Source organism: Urocampus carinirostris, chromosome 5, assembly GCF_059441175.1.
Source record: "Urocampus carinirostris isolate Australia breed hairy pipefish chromosome 5, RoL_Ucar_1.0, whole genome shotgun sequence".
NCBI lineage: Eukaryota > Metazoa > Chordata > Actinopteri > Syngnathiformes > Syngnathidae > Urocampus > Urocampus carinirostris.
Window position 1 is genome coordinate 9,479,570 of NC_142353.1, and position 21,408 is coordinate 9,500,977.

The 21,408-nt window shown below is 39.2% G+C and overlaps 1 protein-coding gene across 2 annotated transcripts; it reads right to left on the reverse strand.

The window, feature by feature from the left end:
• Positions 1 to 2,709: 2,709 nt before the first annotated feature.
• Positions 2,710 to 20,606, reverse strand: dgcr8 (DGCR8 microprocessor complex subunit). Of its 2 annotated transcripts, XM_088335592.1 has the most exons (15): positions 20,491 to 20,606; positions 19,979 to 20,194; positions 19,249 to 19,907; positions 18,847 to 19,009; positions 18,599 to 18,741; positions 16,553 to 16,871; positions 14,605 to 14,799; positions 8,217 to 8,318; positions 8,017 to 8,115; positions 7,811 to 7,893; positions 7,641 to 7,741; positions 6,225 to 6,331; positions 6,007 to 6,134; positions 5,798 to 5,911; positions 2,710 to 3,816 (listed from the first exon to the last, which is right to left on the reverse strand). In XM_088335592.1, the coding sequence occupies exons 3-15, from the start codon at positions 19,798 to 19,800 to the stop codon at positions 3,733 to 3,735; spliced, it is 2,190 nt and encodes a 729-aa protein (XP_088191718.1). In that variant the 5' UTR covers positions 19,801 to 19,907; positions 19,979 to 20,194; positions 20,491 to 20,606; the 3' UTR covers positions 2,710 to 3,732. The 2 variants fall into 2 exon arrangements, with proteins under 2 accessions (XP_088191718.1, XP_088191717.1); XM_088335591.1 differs by having other exon boundaries at positions 19,249 to 20,194.
• Between the last annotated feature and the right edge of the window lie 802 nt (positions 20,607 to 21,408).

Consider the following 21,408-nt stretch of genomic DNA (forward strand, 5'->3'; position numbering starts at 1 on the left):
AACTCGCAGGATAAGATACTACACACTATTTAGGGTTCATACAGATGCTTGAAATCATTTAATATTCTTGGATTTAAAAGTGCTTAAATTTCGGGTAAAATGCATGTGTGTTTCAAATTGTTAAATCTATCTCAAAATGATGCCGACAATGCTTTCTGATGGCTTTGTCTCGCCATTGCTATTCTCCCCTTCCATGACGGCAACTGGAATGAGTTTGTATGGCATTGTTATGAAGCATCAGCACCCTCTACAGGTCGCGCCCAAGAGGAAAGGTAGATGCTACTCTTAAACAGCGCTGTGAAAAGTTTATTAGTGCAAGGATTGTGGACATTTATTATGGGCCAGTTGTAAGTTGAAATGCAAAGAATTTCCCGCAACTGAAAATGCAAGCTACATATATCATTTTTACGCAACACTTATATTGGGAGGGTTTTGTCACAAAGTGATTTACACACATTGTTTAGATCAACAAATATATTCACAATTTACTCAACACTAAAACTCACGTGTTGATAAAAGTACACACAAGCTTAAAAATCGGAGGTCGACCTATTATCCAGCCGACCTGTCATCGGCACTGATATTTGGGATATCGCCGGATATCGGTATCTGCATTTTTATTTTTTAACAGGCCAATTAAATATATTTAAAAGTAGGTTATTTAGGCTCAGATGCAGCAAAGCCTCTCCTTCGCTCTCTCCTGCCTTCTGTCTGCAAAGCTACCCACCCTGCACCTTCTGCCTGGATAAGTGACTGGGGGCGGAGACACTGAAGCAGAAACTGTCCCTATGCCGCAATGTCCGGAGTCACACACTGCAGACCGTTGCGAGAGTACAGATGTGTAAAAGGTAAACATGGAGAAGTCCCCCAAAAATGTGATAAACCTTACAACGATCTACATTTCACAACTATCACTAATATTACAATGAGCAGGAGAATAACATAAGCGGAGTAAAGAGCGGCAGCTCTGCCAACACCTGAGTTTTGTCATGCATGTTAATCAACACTGATAATATTAAGGAAAAACTCTTGTAGAAAAGCTTGTGTGTGATTAAAAAATAGCGTAAAATGTGTAGTTAACTTGTTTAGGGAAATCATGTTCAGATGGAGACTGATGTATAAGGGATGTGATTTTTCCGACCATAGTCGGAATTCCGACTTTTTCACTTGCGTAGCAAACAAATTAAAACTCCGACTGTCTCACTCTTACCTTTATTGCTATGGCGCACCCTGGCGGGCGTTAGAAAAGTTGCATAAATTGGCCGCATCGTTGTAAGAGCTGCAGGGTCTGAACTGCATTTGAACTGACCTTGCAGTATTTACAAAATAATCAGGTATGTGGGCAAATTATTTTGTTATTTAAAACTTCTAAAGATGTTACTTAAATGATTAATTTAAGCATGGTTTGGACAAGTAAATTGGCTTTGCCCTGGACACCCCGGGGGGCCTGCGGTTCCAAACCCCCGGCTAGGTTTCAGACTTTATCTCCTTTCATCAATCACATCCCTGAATCTCTTGTAACATTAATTTGTTAATCAAGCATGTGTGTTTGTGATTAAGTTTAAAAAGTACGCTAACGTCGAAGGCTGTGATTAGCTGTTACCATAATACTAGTCAATCTGGCTCTAAAACAGGAGTACCCACACTTTTCAATATACAAACTCCATTGAAATTTTTATTGTTTTTGCAATACTAATTATACACTCATACTTTTGTGTAAATTGTACTTCGTTTTACTTATTTAAATAAAAACTCACTTCTGGAGGATTTATAACTAGAATAGAAAAGTACTTCCAGGCTTGGGAATTCCCTAGACTATTTGTTTTTAGTTAATTACGGTCATGTGCTTTAATTGACATTTTTATTTATTGTAGAGAAAAATCAGGGAGATATGCAAGTTATGTTACTTTATGCGAGTACTGCTAAGCTTAATTGTAGAGCACTGTTAGATTTTGGGGTAAGTGAATGATTAAGCATGTTAATTTTGTTGTAATTCCAATTTACTTGAAAAGGTTTCTGAAAGCTATTCAAGTTAAATTCAAAGGTATGACAGACATTAGTTTCTTTTTGCATTATTGAAAACCTCTTATGCCGATTTAAGCTTTTACAGCAAATGAATATCTGCTCAAAAAAAATCAGTTATCGGCCTTCCTCTTAGTACTAATATTTGTTATTAGCCAGGAAAAAATAATATGGGTGAATCCTTATTATAGATTGCATATGTAAATTGCAGATGATTTAAATATTTCCATGTAAGAAAGTAACTCCTGCCTGAAATGACTATTTTGGTTCTGCAATAAACGTGATTCACACCGGATTGCTGATAATGGTACAGGAGAAATTGGAAAACTGGCTTTGAAAGTCCTTAAAAAGTACTTAAAAATGACCATGAAAAAACCCCGGAATGAGTCAATTCCTTTTATTTTGCATAACAAACATCACCAGTCTTTTTCTGTCACATGATATACTTGAACATTTTTTAGGCAACACCATCTTCAAAACAATCACAAGTGCAAGCAAAAAGCATAACATCTTAGAGCATTTCTCACATTTGGCAAAACGAGAAACACGAGCTGGAAAAAAAAACATTTTTTTAAAACTAAGCAATACCAAAACAGCTGCACAATTGACATCCACATAATGCAATGCACAGCAGTCTATTATAGCGCAGTTTTTTTTTTTTTTTTTTTTTTTGGGGGGGGGGGCGGTGGGGGGGAGATAAATCCGGTTATTGTTTCGCAGCAGCATTAGGTAGTCTATAAAATGCATACGACTGGATTTTAGGCTTTGGTATACAGATTCAGAAGCTTGTGTTAGACAAAACGACATGATGGCCAGAGTTTGCCAAGGTTACTATCTACACGATGTACTTACGTATATGCCAGCAGTCACAAAAAACATACAAAATAATGGAAAGTACATTAAGACATCTTAACACATGATGTGGACATACGTCACTTTAAAAAAATAGTAATCTGCTGGGTAAATGCTTTATTTTGTAGAGGGAGCTTGGTCTTAATATTTCCTGACCAAGCTTTAGGTCCAATCAACACACTCAAAGCCCTTGACGAAATAAATTAGCCAAGGAAACGTGATTTACTTTTAATTTAGGTTAAAAAATGCTAAGGTAATGAAATGTTAAAGGCCTGCATAGCATACTCAAATAAGCGTTGCAAAGCCATGATTCAATCAAAGAACTTTGTGAGTTAAAATGTGGGTGACAAATCCGTTGGGACAAAAAACAAGTGCACAAAAAGAGTAGTCACCACTTCACTGCACGTTTTCAAGCATGCAAGTCACTTAAAAAACAACATTTGTACCCCCCAAACAGGCAAGAAAACACATTTTGCTTCCCATTCAATGTTATAAATACGAGTTATCCCTTTCCATGATGTTACGCGCTATGAATAATCTGAAAAATGGAGCAAATAAGACACTTAAAAACCAAACGGTGGGAGGTGGCGGGTCTTGCAGTCAGACATGCATACTTAATGTTTCCGACATGGTGTCGTATCTGCAACCCGGTTGACTTTCTCCTTGTACCATTACTGGGACATATCGAGAGGTAGATGGTATTTGCGCTATGGTCTCTTAGTGCATTTTGTCCTACCCTGATGATGTCTGCAAACACGTTTAACTATACACAGACAAAACGAGCAAGCGGTTCTAACCCAATCATGTGATCCTACATAGCGATGATGTCAGTGCTGAAATTGAGCGAGAGCCGTCTGCTTAAACATCGACGGTGCAGAGTGGTTCACTTCCCGGCTGGGCTGATTCCATGATGGTCATCTTGGGTTTCTTCCTAGTTTCTTCCTATAGAAATAAATCAAACCAATATGAAGATAAAGGTTGCCAACTTTTCTGAAGTCAGTGTTCCCAATGGAATCTAGTGAGGCCTTTGGTGATTGGACATCCTCGGAGGGTGTGGGGGCATGGTGCCCCGAATTTTTTTTTGTACGTTTTAAAATAAAATGTCTCAATCTGTTGCACTTTTTAGAGCAAATTAAAGAAGCTTGATCGGTGATGAATGCATGCCCTTGTAGACTATTGAACATCTATACACTAGTTACGAAAGGCAATGCCAAGGCAAACAAATCACACCTATAAAGCATGGTTAAAAAAGGACAAGAGTTTAATGGGAAATAAAATATCCTGCTCGTCATCTATGACCCTAGTGGTTAAGGGATCCAATCCATCAACCATTTGATCAGAATAATAATAACTAGTTTTGTCCTGATGACGTTGCTATGCTACAGGGCTGTCCAAACTTTTCAGAAGGTGGGCCAAGATTTGGTAAGCTGAAAATGTGTAAAGCCAACTCTATAGCCTGGCATTATTTAAACAGTCTTTAGTAAATTCACCGTCTGAAAGGTTTGCAGTGCTTGGCAATCTGCGTCATGAACTCGTAGCTCACCTATGTAGCATGCTGTGTCATTAAGACACCTTTCAGTTACTTCTCCTTTTTACAGCGTGCGTTTCTAGTTAGCTTTTTTTTTAATCAGTGTGTTTCATCTGTCAGTGGCTCTTGATATTGTATTCTTTGAAAACAGCCAGAGTCTCTTGGCAAAATAGGCAGACACCGTTATTTCAGATTTTAGTCAAATACAGTAAATCCTCTAATTTCCACTTGTCCTGGAAGCGGCGGCTCTCACGGTCAACTTTCCTTTTTTATTTACAGTCGCCATGTCAGAAATGGGGTGGGCTAAAATTCTCACAGAAAGCACATGGCAAGGTGGCCAAAGAGCTACTGCCATTGACTTGAAAAGCGCTATATAAATGCAGACCATTTACCATTCTGGTACAAATTCATTTTATACTGCGGTCAACATTACTGGCGGGCCACATAAGGCAGCGAGCCAGTAAAAAAATTTGATCACGGGCCATAACTGGCCCCCAGGCTGGACTTTGGATCTGCCTGCTGTACTATTTTAGGTTATCATAGTTCTGGCTCATCTCTGAAGAGCGGGATGAAACTAGACACCAAAAAACAACAGCGAACAAATGATGGCGCTGTATCAGAGTCAGATCAGGAGGCTTCGAATGCTACTGGTAACCGGCCTGGAGAGGAATGGGCGCCCAGGACACACCACAGGAAGTGGTGCCCTGACGACCCAGGGCGGTAAAGGGAACCGTGAACCATGACAAACAGACCAAATTTCTGATAGGAGTTTTAAATTGAATTAAATGTAATACTCCTATTGGTGTTTAATATAAGTACTGCTGCTTTTGTGATTGCTGCTATGACAGGATGCCGGTTCTTCTTCAATGGTTAACAGGAGGTTATTGTAATGTGCAACTTATGAACTACGGTTAAAGTTTTTCCCTGCTCCGAGCCAATTATTCTAAAGGCTTGCATTTTCACAGTGTTAAAAGTGCCGGCAGTGCGACAAGGCGCTGGGCAGGTTTTCTGCAAAGAACATTCGACGCTAAACCTTTATCCTGGTCGTTGAAAAACGTTGGTAAAACATGACGCTCGCCAATGTCACATTTTACCCAGCTGTCAAATCACAGTGCAGGCAGGGCGGGAAAAACATAAATCGACCAACATTTCTTTTGACCGAGAGATACGCAACAAAAATACACACCATGGCGTTTGCAATCCTTTATACAATGAGAAATCGAAAATAAATTTTGATTAACTTTGTATTTATATATATTTAAACATGTTTTATTTTTTCATCATAAAAGTTTATGAGACTCTGCTGAGATCAATTAAAACCTGGTCGTCTGCCAGAATCTTATCTATGGGAAACACTGGAGGTTTTCAACCCAAACTTCAACATCAACCGCTTACCCTTTTTGCAGCCAGTTTCCTCATCTCTTCCTGCAGTTTGTTCAAGATATGCAGGTTAGGTTTGTTCTTTTTAGCAAACTGCTGCAGCTCTATCACGCTCTTGTCCGAGCTTTCCTGAATGATAAAGAGTTCATCTGGGTTAGAGACATTTACTCAGCAAATACTTTTAGGAAGTGCCACGCTGGTGAACTCTGAAGAAACTAACGCACCTTTTTGACCATCTTATTACTCTCTCGGCCATACATTCTCAGCAGTGAGCCCCAGTTCTTCACGTGAGGGTGAAGCATTTGCAAAATCTTCTGAGATGCTAACTGTTTGCCGACCCTCTTGTTTTTGCCTGGAACCATTAAAACAAAACAATTTAGATGAATGTTCTTTACATGACAAACTCGAAATTGATGAAAATAAAAGAAAAAAAAGCACTTACACCAACCACGCACAGTGTGCTTCCCACAAGTCATCACATATTCGCTCTTCTGATTCTTCCCTGGTATCACCTCAAACTTGATGCTTGTGTCTCCCATCCCATGGTTTCTATGTCATCCACCAAAAATACATCAGAAAATAGAAAGTTATTTACATAAATAGAACAGCTGGAAGAGAATAGCCTGATAAAAATGGAAGATATAAAAAAAGCCCAGTTATGCTTGACCATTGTTTTAGATTCCATGAATTTATTATACATCTTATTATTGGGGGTACTCATGTCCATTTTTATTCCAGGAATGGTATAATTTAGAGTTATTTGCGTGTTGTTGAGAAGCCCTAAATCTTTAACTCAAGAGTTCAAGCAGGCTTTAACTTTTGAAATTTAAAGCCTAACCTATTCAATGCCATAACGTATAAATACACTTTTAGCAGCATAGTCCCTAAGTACCAAAATGTAAAAATAAGTTGTATTTAAAAACATAAAAAAATAAATTTTATATATATATATATATATATATTACTAAGGGGTTTATTGCTACTCTTCAGTAAGTATCAAGCCTCTGGGAATTATTTCAGTGTGATAAATAACCATTAGATGGCAGGGGTGGCTTTGATCCGATATTTATCAACACATCAAGGAAGCCCCCACTTCCTAGTGTTTCCTTTTTATGTCGAATGAGTGTGTGTAGGCGCCCCAATATTGTGAGTAGGGGTAGTTAAGCAGTTTGGTGAGAGTCGCGACATATGGACAAATAGAAATAGAAAGTTATAAATCCTCAACAGAGCTTAATCCTTTCAAAAAGATGATAAAGTCCCATCGTCATCATCTGGTCAGAGGGGGATGACATTTTTGCACGTCCAGCAGTCCAGCAGTTAAAGCACTTTTAAAGCTATGACTCAACATTCAATGCACTTTTATTTCCAACTCAACAGAGGACCTTTAAATTTTAACTTCATATAGCTAAAGCACTTTTCAAGCCTCAACTTGATAGCTATACATCTTTTATATCATTAATTCAACATAGTACTGTTGAGGCTTGAACTCAACAATTAAAGCAACATTTGAGCTTTGAAGCTTCAACTCAAGAGTTACCATAGCTTTAAAGAGCCTTAAATGATGAGTTAAAGCCTTTTTGAAACTTGAATAAGTTCATCTTTAACAGTGCTTTAACTAACAGCTAGAAGAACTTCTATATAACTCAACAGAGGACAGTTAAAGCTTAAATGGAGAGGTGTAGCATCTTTAAAGCTTTAAGTCAAGAGTAGAAGCAACGAGAAGGCTTTAACTTTAATGATTCAACCTGCAAAGGATCTTTGAGCCTAGAAAGTCATTTTTTGTAGAGAATAACGAATAATAATATTATTGTACAAAGCATCACTGCTTAATGTTTATGCTACTTAGTGCTGCACCTACCTTTTAAGGCACTCATGAAGAATTTGATACGGTGACAGAAGCCCTGCTTTGTTGGTCACCTCATACACTCGCGAGTCTTCTATACTGATATGGTTAAAATACTGGGGAGAAAAACTTCAATGTGAAAGCAAGTTCAGATTCATGGAATTGAGTTGACGATCAAAATGTACCTCAAGGTCATCCGCCTCAATAGGCTTTTCCTCCGAGGTCTGCTTCACAAAGTCAGGTATAAGTATTTCCAGTGTAGCTCTCGCTGTGGCATAAAGAAAATTGCCCGAGTCAGATCACTAAAGCAATACTGCGGCGCACTACTGTGACACCACTTTATATGAGGTCGGGTAATGCACAACCCCACTGTGTCACGTTAACAAATTACCGGCTTTATTCTTGGCAAGCTTTTTACTACTTGCTGTCCCTGTGCCGTAGGTGACTCCGTCTATAATGACAGATGCGCCAAAGGGTTCACTTGGGTTCTCTGCCGGGAATAAAAAGAGGAATGATTTAATACAAAATCGCTTGCGAAATCAACTTAAAAGTTTCAGGGGCTGTCATTCGATTTCTCAAGGCAAAACTTACCACATTCAAAGAAGCTGTAAACAGGCCGGACTTTAAGAACACGTTGCATATATTCATGTAAGATGCAGACTTCAGACTTCCCATTGGGATTGATGACAAATTCTGATGAATAGAAAATAAGTCAATATAAAAGATCTCTTACACATACAATAATTTCAATCTGCAAAAATGACACTTCTCATCTCATTAGCCGTACCGCTTATCCTCATTAGGGTCGCGGGGGGGCTGGAGCCCATCCCAGCCATCTCCGGGCAGTGGGCAGGGGACACCCTGAACTGGTTGCCAGCCAATCGCAGGGCACACAGGGACAGACAACTCATTTGGTCATTCACACCTAGGGACAATTTGGACCGGCCTATTCACCTGAAATGCATGTTTTTGGAACGTGGGAGGAAACCGGAGTGCCCGGAGGAAACCCACGCAAGCACGGGGAGAACATACAAACTCCGCACAGGAAGTCTGGAGCTGGATTTGAACCCACAACAGGTTCCCATGACATGAACTGTGCCGCACAAGCGCTAACCACTGCGCCGCCGTGCTGCTTGTGATTTGCAATTGTTTTCTATTTTGCTCAGGAAGCTTTGATATTGAAGATAAAGGACAAAATATCAAACATATAACACAAAGATGTCAAACGTTGAAAATCATATTTCAGAATGTATAAAGAGACTTAAGATTTTAAAGATGTTTTTGCAATATCCTTTAAGAGAGCCATTTTTGAGTAGAAAGTGTTTTTTGGACCTAAGAAACCCCAAACCAAACCTGATGTTACTGCAAGTGTACACCAGACGTCTTAAATCCACCGTAAATAACCAACATTATCAATACAATAATGTACATTGCTGGATTTGTTTTAAACAATTTTCAGTTTTCATAGAAAATGCGCATTTTGTAGTTTGGCATAGTAACCGAGAAATATTTCTAGTGTTTGGTAGTACTGCAAACATAAATCACACCCACATTTAACAACCCAGAATATGCTTGAAATATTTTACATTGATAGGAAAATTTCCCCCAAATCTGTTGCCTCACCAGTTTAAAACAACAATAGGATAAATTTTGCATTTGTGGATTTAAGCAGGAAAATGCATTTTTAAGAATATCTATTCAGGGATCAGAATTTTCCGCGGATCCGCGGATTTCCGCTGTTTTTGAACCCCAAAGGTCATTCCCGTCAATCGTCTAAATTCGATGAGAAAATATTTTGGGGGGGTGAGGTATGATACGTGACTGTTTCATCACCCCAAGTTAGCATTTAGACCAGGGGTCGGGAACCTATGGCTCGCGAGCCATATATGGCTCTTTCTATGAGTACCTATGGCTCAGAGACCAATTTGATTGCATGCAAAATTTCTCCATCTTGTTCAAAATCGAGATTGTCTATCCTATTCAGGTACACGTAAAGCCAAACCAAAGCTAAATGCAAATGAAACACTTCGCAGTATATATAGGGCACGTTTTTCACTAAGATTTACAGTCAAGGTGTCACACAAAAAAAGGGGGGGGAAAAAAACTCGTTTTGGCTGTACAACGCTAAAGAATCCTTTATTTAAAAGTTCACTATATAATCTGTGTTCAGTGTTCAGATACTTTATGATGAATCCACAGAACTGTAAATACGCCAAAACACCGGAAGAGAACTTAGTCATTTGATTGGGTGAGTGGGAGGGATGGGTGGAGCTATGCAAAAAGTACAAGCATTCCCTCCCATCTCTCGCCAAAGGTAAGCACATAAGGCTCCCTATTCTCAGAATGTTGTGACGTTTTTACAAAATAAATGCTTGCATCTGGTTTTGAAACCAATATGTATGAAAAAAAGGGTCAAAAGGAGTTTAACCGATCTTGAGTAATTGCAAGAAAGAGACAAGTTTAAAGTGGTCTGTTTGTTGAATTTGGGACAGGGGCTCTGGCATTATTCTCTTTTCATAATTTTTATCAAATCATCAAAAATAAATGTGCTGAAGACTAAGCTTTTGTCTGGGGCGCGGGTTTAGCAATTTAGTAAATTTGTCTCATAATATATGGTGTGGCTCTTTCCCAAAATAAAATATTTTTTGCTTTTATGGCTCTTTGAGTCAAAAAGGTTCCCGACCCCTGATTTAGACCATTGGTCTATAGGTTCGCTGATAACCAATCAGCGGAGCTTTTGTTCAGAGCATTGGCTTTCTCAAACATGGCGCTCCTTCCGGTCTTTTCAAACGGTGAAATGAGTGTTTGAAAAAGTAAATATGAAAATACTAAGAAAAGAAGACGAGGCTTTTGTCTCCGAGATTGATAAAGGAATCAAGAATAAATTTAAGTGGTCGTGGCTGGAGAAGACTGTCACAGTAAACGTTAAAATCGGCGCAAAGATCGAGGAAGTTACAGAAACTTTGAGCCAGTTCATCGCAAAGTGTGATGTTCCAGGGAAAGCAAAGTGTCTATACTGTGTCGATCTGATCAATTATGGTACGCGAGGTTGTGTGGCACTGATCGATCATGCTAAAATGAACAAGCACAAAGCAAAAATAGCTTGCCGGCGATCAAATTATGCACTCGGATCCGCATTTAAAATCGGCAGTGAAACTAACAGTAACACCACCGGTTCAACATTATTGGCCATTCCAAATCCTTCCACTTCAAATACTAGCAGCAGTCAACCACTGGTTCCCCTGCGTGACAGAAAATCCCAATCTGAGGTATTTATAAATCTATTTTTTTATGAAATGATTTTATCTTTTGTGTTTATACAATATTTAGAACAGGATAAACAAAATTTAAAATTTGTTATAAACATGATTAAAATAAATTATTTTGTATCATCATGATCATGTTCAATATTACAAATGCTTTTAATGTCAATATATTATTATTTTTTAAATATATATATATATATATATATATAAAATACAAGGTTTCTGTTTTGTTGGATTTAATTCATTCTAGTGCAATTTTCACATAGCAAATAAGATAAATGCTGTTGGCTATTTCAGCTGAAAATGAAAATCTCCATTCTGATCCCTGTCTATTTCAATGGGTGAACTTTTTTTAAATTTACGTTAAATAAAAAAATGGACAGTAGCAGGTATGACTGCCCATTTTGCACATCTGGTTAGCTGCTCCTCTTGCACTATTTGCGCTACTTTAAAATACTATACATAGCCATAATTATTTAGTATATTATTAGTACTCAATACTCCAACTCAATACAACATTTTATTTATATCTGTACATTCAAGGAAACTGTGCGGGTCAGATGTATCGACATTTCGTTCTGTATACACGTGTACTAGAATGACAATAAAGTAGATCTGAATCTGAATATAAACCCGAACCTGCCCAAACCCGACGGATTAACATGATTTGATAACCGAGCCCGAAAAAACCTGACGCTTTAATTCAGCGCCGAAGTAAACACGAAGCTTTACTTCCGCCATGTGTATTTTGGCGCTGTACTTTGCGTTTCGACTGAACTAAGCAACTTGGGGTTTACTTGGGGCCGGGTCCCTCAAATCAAGTGTGCAGTCAAAGTGCAGCGCCAAAACTCACGCTTTGGCGCCGACGTGCAGTGAAAAGGAAGTGAAACTGAACGAATTGGCACCAAACAGAAAAGGGTTTTCTGCAGATTGAAAGCTGCAAATAGAGAAATATTTGGCCAAAAACCAGAAAGTTTGTAAAGCTTGGAAGCTATCGGCAAGAAGTGGAAAAGACATTTGACGTGAGCGAAGTGGAAGAGAAGGCGGCGCATTTTTTACCCCGACACGAGGCGGAACATTTTTTTGGGATTAAGTCATTTGAAGTTCGTGATAGTTTAGTCAGAATATTCTTTATCTAAATAATTACTTAAGTAAAAGTAAGTGCATGTTGGGAAGATCCTCTATGAGGGGAGAAAAAGAAAAAAAAAGGCGAGAGAGAAGCCCAGCTTAACATTTTAAGCCCGGGCCCAAGATCTTACCTTTACTCTGGTGAGAATTACACGTGAAAATTATAAACACTTTCTAATATTTATGAGTACATTGGAGATCAATATTAGAGAGTAACCTTTAAAAATTTAATAATTTTGATACAATACCATCTTTACTAATTGACAGTTAAATGCCATTTTATTGCGACTATATCATGGTACTACAACAATTTTTCACAAAATGATTAAAGGCAGTAACCATAAAATATTTTTGAGAAAATGCAGTGATCAAAATTAGAGAACATAAACATGGCAGGGAAAAAAAAAATTCTCAAGGTTACAACAGTCAGCATTTCAAAGTGTACAGGCCACTGCTGTGATTGACTTCAGCCATGAGCACCCAGATGATAGCACTAGTCTCTCACAATGCTCTGGTGTGATTTTGCTCCATTCTTCTTCCAGGATCCTTCACAGCTTAGTGATTGTAGTGGGTTTCTTGACCATAACTTTGTCAACTATGATTTTCCAGAGGTTCTGTATTGGGTTGGGATTGGGACTAAGGGCTGTGCCATTAATTCAATGTTTTCACCCTTCACCTGTTTTGCTGTGTGAAATGGAGCATTGTCCTGCATGAAGACTGTAAGCAGATTGTGCGATGAACGCGAGTAAAGAACCATGTGCTGTGAAGAAGGTCCAGCTAAACATTTGCATTCACTTGGCCATGAAGATGTACAAGCGGCCCAAACCCTGCTGCAGAAAACATGCCCCAAACCATGATACTTCCGCCTCTATCTTTCACTGACAATTTTTATACACACTTTAGGTTTAGTCTTTCTTCAATGTGTTGCTGAACAAAATGCTTCCCATCAGACCCAAATAAATACAATTTATTTCCATCACTGATGCAAACTCTGGACTAGCTCTCCTTGGTCCACACAACATGCTCATCAGCAAATCTCAGTCTAGCTTCTTGATTAGCTTTACTACTGAGAGAGGTTTGGTCACTGATGTGTGGGCCTCTAGTCCAAAAAACGGCGAGACGGCTCCTTAGCATGTTCAGAACTGAACTGGCGAGCACTTCCACCTGCAGTGTGAAAACGATTACCCATAGACAGCCTCTGCAGTGAACTGTCTTGTCTTGTATTGTATTTATCAAGGGGGACTTGAATAAGTTTGTAGTTTTGTAAAGAATCTATATTCTTGAAATTACAGATTTGGATCGATCAACTTGTCTTGCTATGGCTGATAGAGTCATCCCATTCATTTTCATTTGGACAACCTGCTCCCAGAGGCTTTCAGTCACGTTGGAAGGGCCCACCATCTTGCACAGTCACTAAAAATGGCAGTTTAAATGCCAGTTAAATAAGGGTTGACTGATATTCAAGCAAATTAGCATCTTGTGCTGGAATAGAACCCTTAAGTGGGAAGCAAAGTGTTCTCTCATTTACATCAGTGCATTTTGGCAAAATACATGCCTTATCCATTTTGTGAAAAACTTTTGTATTAGCAGGGTATAGACACAACTAAATGTCCTTCAACTGCTGAGCAGTAAAGATGTATTTTTTCCCCCAGAGTTATTTAATTGGTTGTAAACTATTCTCCAATTTTGATTGCCAGTGTATATCACTTCACGTGTTATTTTCACACAAAATTACAAGAGGGCGCTCTAGACCTGTATTGACAATTTCAACCTTGCTTTGATGCGAGGGGACATTTTCCAAAGTGGACGGAGTAAGCGTTTTTTTGTCTTCCTTGGAGAAGTTGTTTACCGGTAGAAGTGACACTGACAATTCATATTTCATTGGATTAAGTGATTTGGAGTGAAGCTGATAACAGGCTAAGCATGTTCTCCAGTTATCTGAATAACTCTTACTATGCTACGCATACGAGCGTGTCTATGATATGCATACGTGTATGGTTAGTATACCATTCATTTATTCCGACTGGTCGAAATGACATCTATGTTTTTGTGTTGGGTTTAATAAAAAATATGACTTATACTCTGGATGCGACTTATACATGTTTTTCCTTCTTGATTATGCATTTTTCGGCTGGTGCGATTAAAACTCCAAAGCAAATTATAGTCCAGAAAATACGGTACTGCTTCTGAGTCACTTTGTTTTGATTTGATTTTTTTCACAATTAAAGGCACAATCGAATTTAATACACAATATTTATATATGTATTTATAATCTTAGGTGTTTTATTTTAAGCTTTAGGCCGAGCATTTTGCATTTTCCTTTCAGTGCATCCCGAGTGAAGGCCACCCACAAGATTATTTTGAAAATAAAAACTGTTAGTAGTGGATAAAACATAAATCAATAATGAAAGGTAAGCCGCCTTAGGCAAATACAACATCACACAATCACAGTAAGGACCTTCTCAAAATTTGAGTACTACAAAAATATTAAATGTACGGTATGACAGGCATCAAGAAAGATCAAAGTGAATTATGATTAATAGCAATTACGTTAAATGAACATTGTATTCAAAACATTCTGTTACCTTTCTTTGGTGCATCTTGGACCGAGAGTGTGATGAGTTTCTGGTTTGCGGGCAGGATGGGCCGCTCTGACTCGGCCTGCTTCCTCTTCATGTCCCTGTTAAACTGCCGTCGCTCAGCCCATGTGCGGAATTTCTTCACAGTCACTTGCTCAAAATCAAAGCACTTTTCAAGGTATCGACGAAAGTCTTCAAGTTCTGTTAAGTATTTGAGTGCATTGGTGTATTAGAGACCAGCTTCAGAAAAAAACCCAACCTTAATGTGCCATACTGTCTACTCGTGTGTCTTAGTGTACTGTGTCCTAGCATAGTCTTTTTTAATCTTCTAGACACTGAGGGCTGAGAAAAACAATTTCAATTCTGTTTATTCAGCAGAATTGACAATAAAGCCGACTTTGACTTAATGTCGTCCAGCACATTTTCCTTACATTAGAGCCCATTTAAAAGGGACACTGTATAATATGTGACCACTAAATGTTGCTGTAATGCCAAAAGAGTGCTAAAAAGCACAAGGAAGGGTACAAAATAGTTACAAAAGTTACATGACCGCACCATTTTGCTTATGATTTAGAATGTAATCTCTTACAACTTCCAGTTTCTTTCAAGTGATGAAGTCAATCATATTTGTTATTCATTCAGTATTTATTCATACATGGAAAAATCAGGAGTTGCGCTGCAATTTTTTTCAAGATTTGAACCAGATTGCGACTTTTGCAAGGTTTTGTGTCTTTATGTGCCCGTGTATTCATGTAAAGGCCCGGTCACACAGCCTTTCACGGGCGTATCGAGGCTGAAACACGGCCAGGAATTTCTGCCCGTGAAGCAGACGCTGTTGGACGCTTTGAGATCGTGATTCAGACGAGATACAGCCGTGCTTTACACGCGGTAAGAAATTCACACGCGGTAAGAAATTCACACGCGGTTGGCCGCGCAAAAAAGTTTTGCGCTGCTCAAAACTTTAGACCACGGGTAACCGCGGGCGGCACACGTGGTACACACGAGGTAAAGACGCGGTACGAACGTGCAAGGACGTGCTACGGCCGCGGCAAAGACGTGGTTACACGCGGGTAGGACGCGAAATTTTAGCGGGTAATCGCGGGTGGAGCACGGTCATAGCATGTTTGTTCTGCGCCTGTATCGCGGTCTTATCACGTGCATTAGCGTGTGTACCGCGTGTAAGCACGGTCAAACGCGATGCAGCCGCGGTTACCCACGATAAGGACGCGGAACAGTAGTCTGTTTTGCGGGCATACCACGGGCAAACAGCGGGTTTAGACAATTTTGCACATTTTCCACCGCGTCTGCTTCACGGGCAGAAATTTCTGGCCGTGATTCAGCCTCGATACGCCCGTGAAAGGCTGTGTGACCGGACCTTTAGGTAAAATTAATTCAAATTTCACAACAGCCAATTATTTAGGAAAAGGCACCTTAAAGAATGGTTCATGCATTGTTTCTTTTTAGTCAAATCAATATTGTACTTTTCCAATTATTCAAGTTTCTTTACCACTAGGAGGCACTAAATAAACAAACAATATCCCTTTAAATTCTGCACACAACAACAAAATTTTTGTTAATTTTTAAAAACATTTTTTAGTGCCCTTAATCATCTCGTTCTGACTAATACTGTATTCCATTGCACGGGTTCCCCCAGTCTAGCACAAGCCCTGCAGGCCCTTTTTCGTTAAGATCTAGTATTTAAAAGTAAGCAATTGTATGAGTATTTCACTCTCCAGGTGTCCTTATTTTGTGTGTGCAAGCCCTGCCCTCCAGATGAAAATGAATCGTCACTCAATAGCCGAACAACAATAGTATAAACAGATTAATTGAATTTTAAACAATTTAACACATTGATGGCTCATTTTCTTCACCCGAAGACCACAGTAGGGTTAAACTCGAAGGATTTGACCGACCCGACTTTAATTCTCAAAATAATGAAAAATTATCTTCTTACCAATGGACTCATCTTTGCACACCTCTACTTTGGCCCTGACTTGCCCGAGGGCTCCTTGAGCAATGTCAACAGGAAGGGCCTCTTTTCCAAGCGGACTGTCGTTTGTGATGCCCTCACCCTCCGGGGCACAAACAGCAGGACAGGATGCAGGCACATTTTCAGCGGCCCTCGCCATTTCACCGGCGTTCTCTACACCATTTGACTCCTCGCTGGGCTTAACAGGGTCTTCTGCTTGAGGTTCCATGACACCATTCAGTTCCTTCTCCTTCATTTTCCTATAGTGCAAGCAGGGGATGCTGCTGGTTGGAGGATCGTGTTTCTAAATCAGAGTTTAGAGTTGTTTTAGAAACAAAACCAATATATAATTGTTAGATTATATAAATCACAATGTGTAAATCAGAACTGCAACGATGATATTAATTTCACGCCCACAAGGCGGCCAACTCGGTAGCCTTAGATTTGGGCGCCCGCCGAGACTAGGAGGTCACAGGTTCAAGCCTTGGTCAAGTCATAGACTAACAGCATATTTGAGTGAAATCCGATGTTTTTGTGAGATTTTTCACATTTCCAACTAAATGCGATAGGTATGCGATCTCCTGTGACTACGATGCCTCTCCTGTGTAAATGCGACAACTTGTGCAGTAGAGGACACTTGGCGTCAAACGCAATGCGTCCATTTGTTTGTAAAGGTACTCATGAATGATAATGCCGTAGCGTATCTAGCAATCGAAAGTCATTGTTATTGTCTTGTTGCCTTCGTATCATAAAACGAGTCGTTTCTCCATCCGGACCAGGACTACGGTGGCATAGAAACTTTCAGCGGATCATAATGCAAAGAATGGATTGTCGACGTTTGGGCTAACGTGTCTGCCGGGACTGTTGTTTGAGCTTTCATAAAAGTCGGCATCAATTCCGAAGAGCTGCACAGCACGGATAGAGACTCCAAAAGTGAACCTTTTAATGGAGATTTAACAAAGCTGTTCTGGTCAGAAACAAATGATGAAGATTTTGTTTGAAATGGATTGCCGGGTAAAAATTGTGCGTACCAAACTCTGCGCGACATTTTTTTAAATTTAGTTTTATCCGTGTGTTTTACTTTGTAATTAATACTTAAATAAACCACAGCAAAACCCAGTTTTACTTCCGGTGTATTTTTAAATACGCAAACTCGTATGCTTGTCTGTGTTGTTGTAACACGGCTGCAGCGGAAGGCACATTTCAATAATGAAAACAGTTGACAATTAATTCTATTGTAAACTATTGTCACTAGACACGTTTTTCCAGCGTAATGGGGCCTGTCTACATTAATATAATCTCTGCTGAGTCTCTCAAGCGCAATAACATCTCTGTCTTGACGGCATCAACATCAAGTACACATACCAAAACTTCTTAAGTATGGGAGCATTTTAGCGCTGATGTGGCAAATTAAAAGTAAACATTTAGAGAAGAAACGGACAGTTGAACAAAATGAAGTCTATAATTTATTTGCCCATCCCTAAAAAAATGGACTTAGGTTTATTTATTTATGTTTCTACTGACTGAGCACTGTGCCAAATTATGTATTTTTCGTAGTTACATTTTTTTTCCCTAGTGTTTATTGTCATTTTCCAATCAACTTCATGCTATATAAAAGAAAAAACATTTTTTTTCGAATAATTGTTATAATAGTGGCTGAATAGTTTATCCAACTACCCAACCCGCGGGTATTAATGGCCGGTCATTAATAGAGAAGAATAGAGATAAACTAGCTTAGCACATGATGAACCGTAAACTGCGGGAAGAGCCGTTTTTAATCACCATAAGAAACACAAATTTGAAAAAAACAGCGAGAGAGAGAGAAGCCCGACCTAGCCTGAACACAAGTTAATGATTAACATTTAAGGGCCCGGGCTGACCCAAATTTCAGGTCGGTTTCGGGCCGAAAATCTCACCTCTAGTGACAGACCTTGTTCAAAGCAACACATTTCAGATTGTAGATCAATATTACACCTCTAACAGGAAGTTACTGTTTTGTGATGGAACAGAAGCAAAGTTTGCAATAGTTACCCTTATGCTGCCAGAGCCAAGGAAGTAGGGCCTGGACCAAGTTACTACTCTCGTCTCTCTGTGCAGGTACACTGGAATGCCCGAGTTGTGGAATGTCATGATCCAACCGTCAGGAAGTGGCTCAGTGGGTGGACGCCCCCTGCCTAGTAATACACATTCAAACATAAGTGAGTATTTTGGGGTGCAGTATAAGAATATGCACGGCTACATTGTGAACATATATGGGTGATATCTTTAATGGAACTTACTTTTCATGACGGTTTTGATTTTGGTCATCATTGGTTGAACACCTTTTTCACTATCTGACAGGTGATCGCTTTCCCCACTATATTTGTCGTCTGTCAGACGCATCTTCTTTGGGACCGGCATGCCCTCTTTTAGCAAAGTGTCGACGTCATTGTTGAATTCCTCCTTGAAAATTCACAGAATGGCCATGAGATTCAAAATACAAAAAAAAAAGAAAAAAATAGAAACTTTTCAAGTCAGCCACACTGAAAAACATTGTGCTTGGGCTAAAATGACACAGCAGAACGTGATTATGCTGTTACTAATGAATTGAAGAAATGTATCAGTAGGTAAACCAAGACAGAAATGACAAGAACACATTTTTTTAAAGGATTTTTTAAGACATGACACATTGGCAGATTTACCTCAAAGTTAAAAGCCAAAGACTCGTCCTCTGCTTGTTCCTGCTGAATCACAGCTCCGGATTTAAAACCACCATTTTCTTCATCCAAGAAATTGTCGTATATGTCATCCAACTCATCCAGGACGGCGTACTCTACTCTGTTCTCAAGCTCTACCTCTGCCTCCTCCAGCCTACCTCCTACATGTACTGTTTTCAAGCTATCATCAGCTACAATTTGATCACTCGAAAGATCCAATTGGCCGTTAATGTTGTCTAAACCATCATCGCCAACTTCTTGTTCAACTGAGAACAAAACTTTTCTATCTTTGCTACAGCTGCTGTCAGTAAAGTTAATACGAACCTTAACATCCCTGAGTAGCTTGATATTTGGGAGTACATTATTTACAGGGGGAGCGTGACGAGCTGTTCTTGGGCACCTTTGCTTCGAGGAACTGGGCTCATTTGAGAGCTGGCTACAGAACACAAGTGTGTCAGAGCTGAGGCGCTCCTGTGGTTTTACGTCCCCATCCCAAAGGGTGCTTATGTATCCATCACCACCAGAGCTAACGTCCATTACCTCTGCGTCACTGGACGTTTGCAGGGGAGGTGGTGGAGGTGCTCTGTCCTCATCTTGGCCAAAATCATTGGGTGGCTCCAAAGGGAGAGGTGGTAGTACGTCATCTATTTCCATTATTTTTAATCAGAGTTTAAATCACTTCTAAAATGGGGAATTATCTTTAAAAAAAACTAACCTGATTATTTGTTTTTATCTAAAAGTACAACGCATGCAGAAGCACATTCCAGAACATGTATGAAAGATGAATCTGCTAAGCTGACTACATTGTTCTTTTCATTAATGTAGACAGCTTTCAGAATCACTGTCTCAATTATTGGAAATCACAATGCATTCAGCCTAATGTTGCATCAAGAAAGTGATAGCCATCCTCCGGCGACTCCTCCTCTGGCAGCTATGAAAAACATTGACAGCGAGAGTATAATCAGCTTACATATGATCACGGACCCTGAAAAATTATCAACTATGCTGAGTATTCGCGAAACGTGAAGCATAAACATTTGCAGTAACAGTGAGGTGAAAACTTTAAACTTATCAATTATAAAAATGTTTTACCACGCAGAGCGCAAGGCCCGATTAGCATTAGCATTCACGCTAAGTGTCGAACAAGCGACCATTGTGCAATGCAACAGACTGCATTATTTCAATACTTAAGTATGTCGCTTTTGGGCAGGCTTAAAAAATACTCACCAACACATTTAACAAGCTCGCCAGTCCCCAACTACCTGTTATACATGTCTTATCCAGTTAGGCACATTTGAAGCTCGCCATCTTGAAGTGCACAGCTGCGCTCAACAAAATCCCGCCCTACACCGCCGGCTTGTTGATCATTGGTTACTCACGCTGTCAATCAAAATCACATTGCAGTACTGTATTAACGATAGTGGCCGCACTTTGATTTTCACTACATAGCATACCTGTCAACCTGTACGTTATTGCCGTGCAAAGTATGTTTATTATGCATTTTGAGACGTGTACGACGTACAAGAAAATCTGTACGGAAAAACACAAATGTGTCAATTATGGGTACCATCCGGTATACACCGACTATCACGAAACGTCAAATCAATCAAGTCAAACGAGTTCGCCTCTATCTCGGTATCATTTTTTTTTCGTTGCAAACTAAGCGAGCGGTTTGATGCTACTGCGCACATGCGTCTGCAGCCTCGCATTTCATGTGGTAGTTATGTAGTGAAAGGAAGTCCGTCTCTTTTTAGAGAACCGGCTTTTTCGGCTCAACTCATTAAAGAGAGCCGGCTCTCAAACGGCTCACTTGCTTTGATGCATTCTATTACGAATTATTATGTTGTATTAAGAAGTTAAGAAAAAAAGGAAGTATAAAAGGAGAAAATGAAAAAAGACAGATTTGTGGTTATTCCTTTAATCAGTATATTACTATATTATTATTTTCTACTCAATTATATTTGCATGTATTTTTTCCTTCTACGGTGAACGTCCAAGCTACTTAATTTTTGAACCTTTTTTAAAATAAACCTCTTTCAACAGGTTTATTTTCAAGCAACAAAATGTTAATTAACAATATATATGATATAACGAAACACATGTACAATATAACATGTTAAACTACATAAATAAACACAAAAAAAT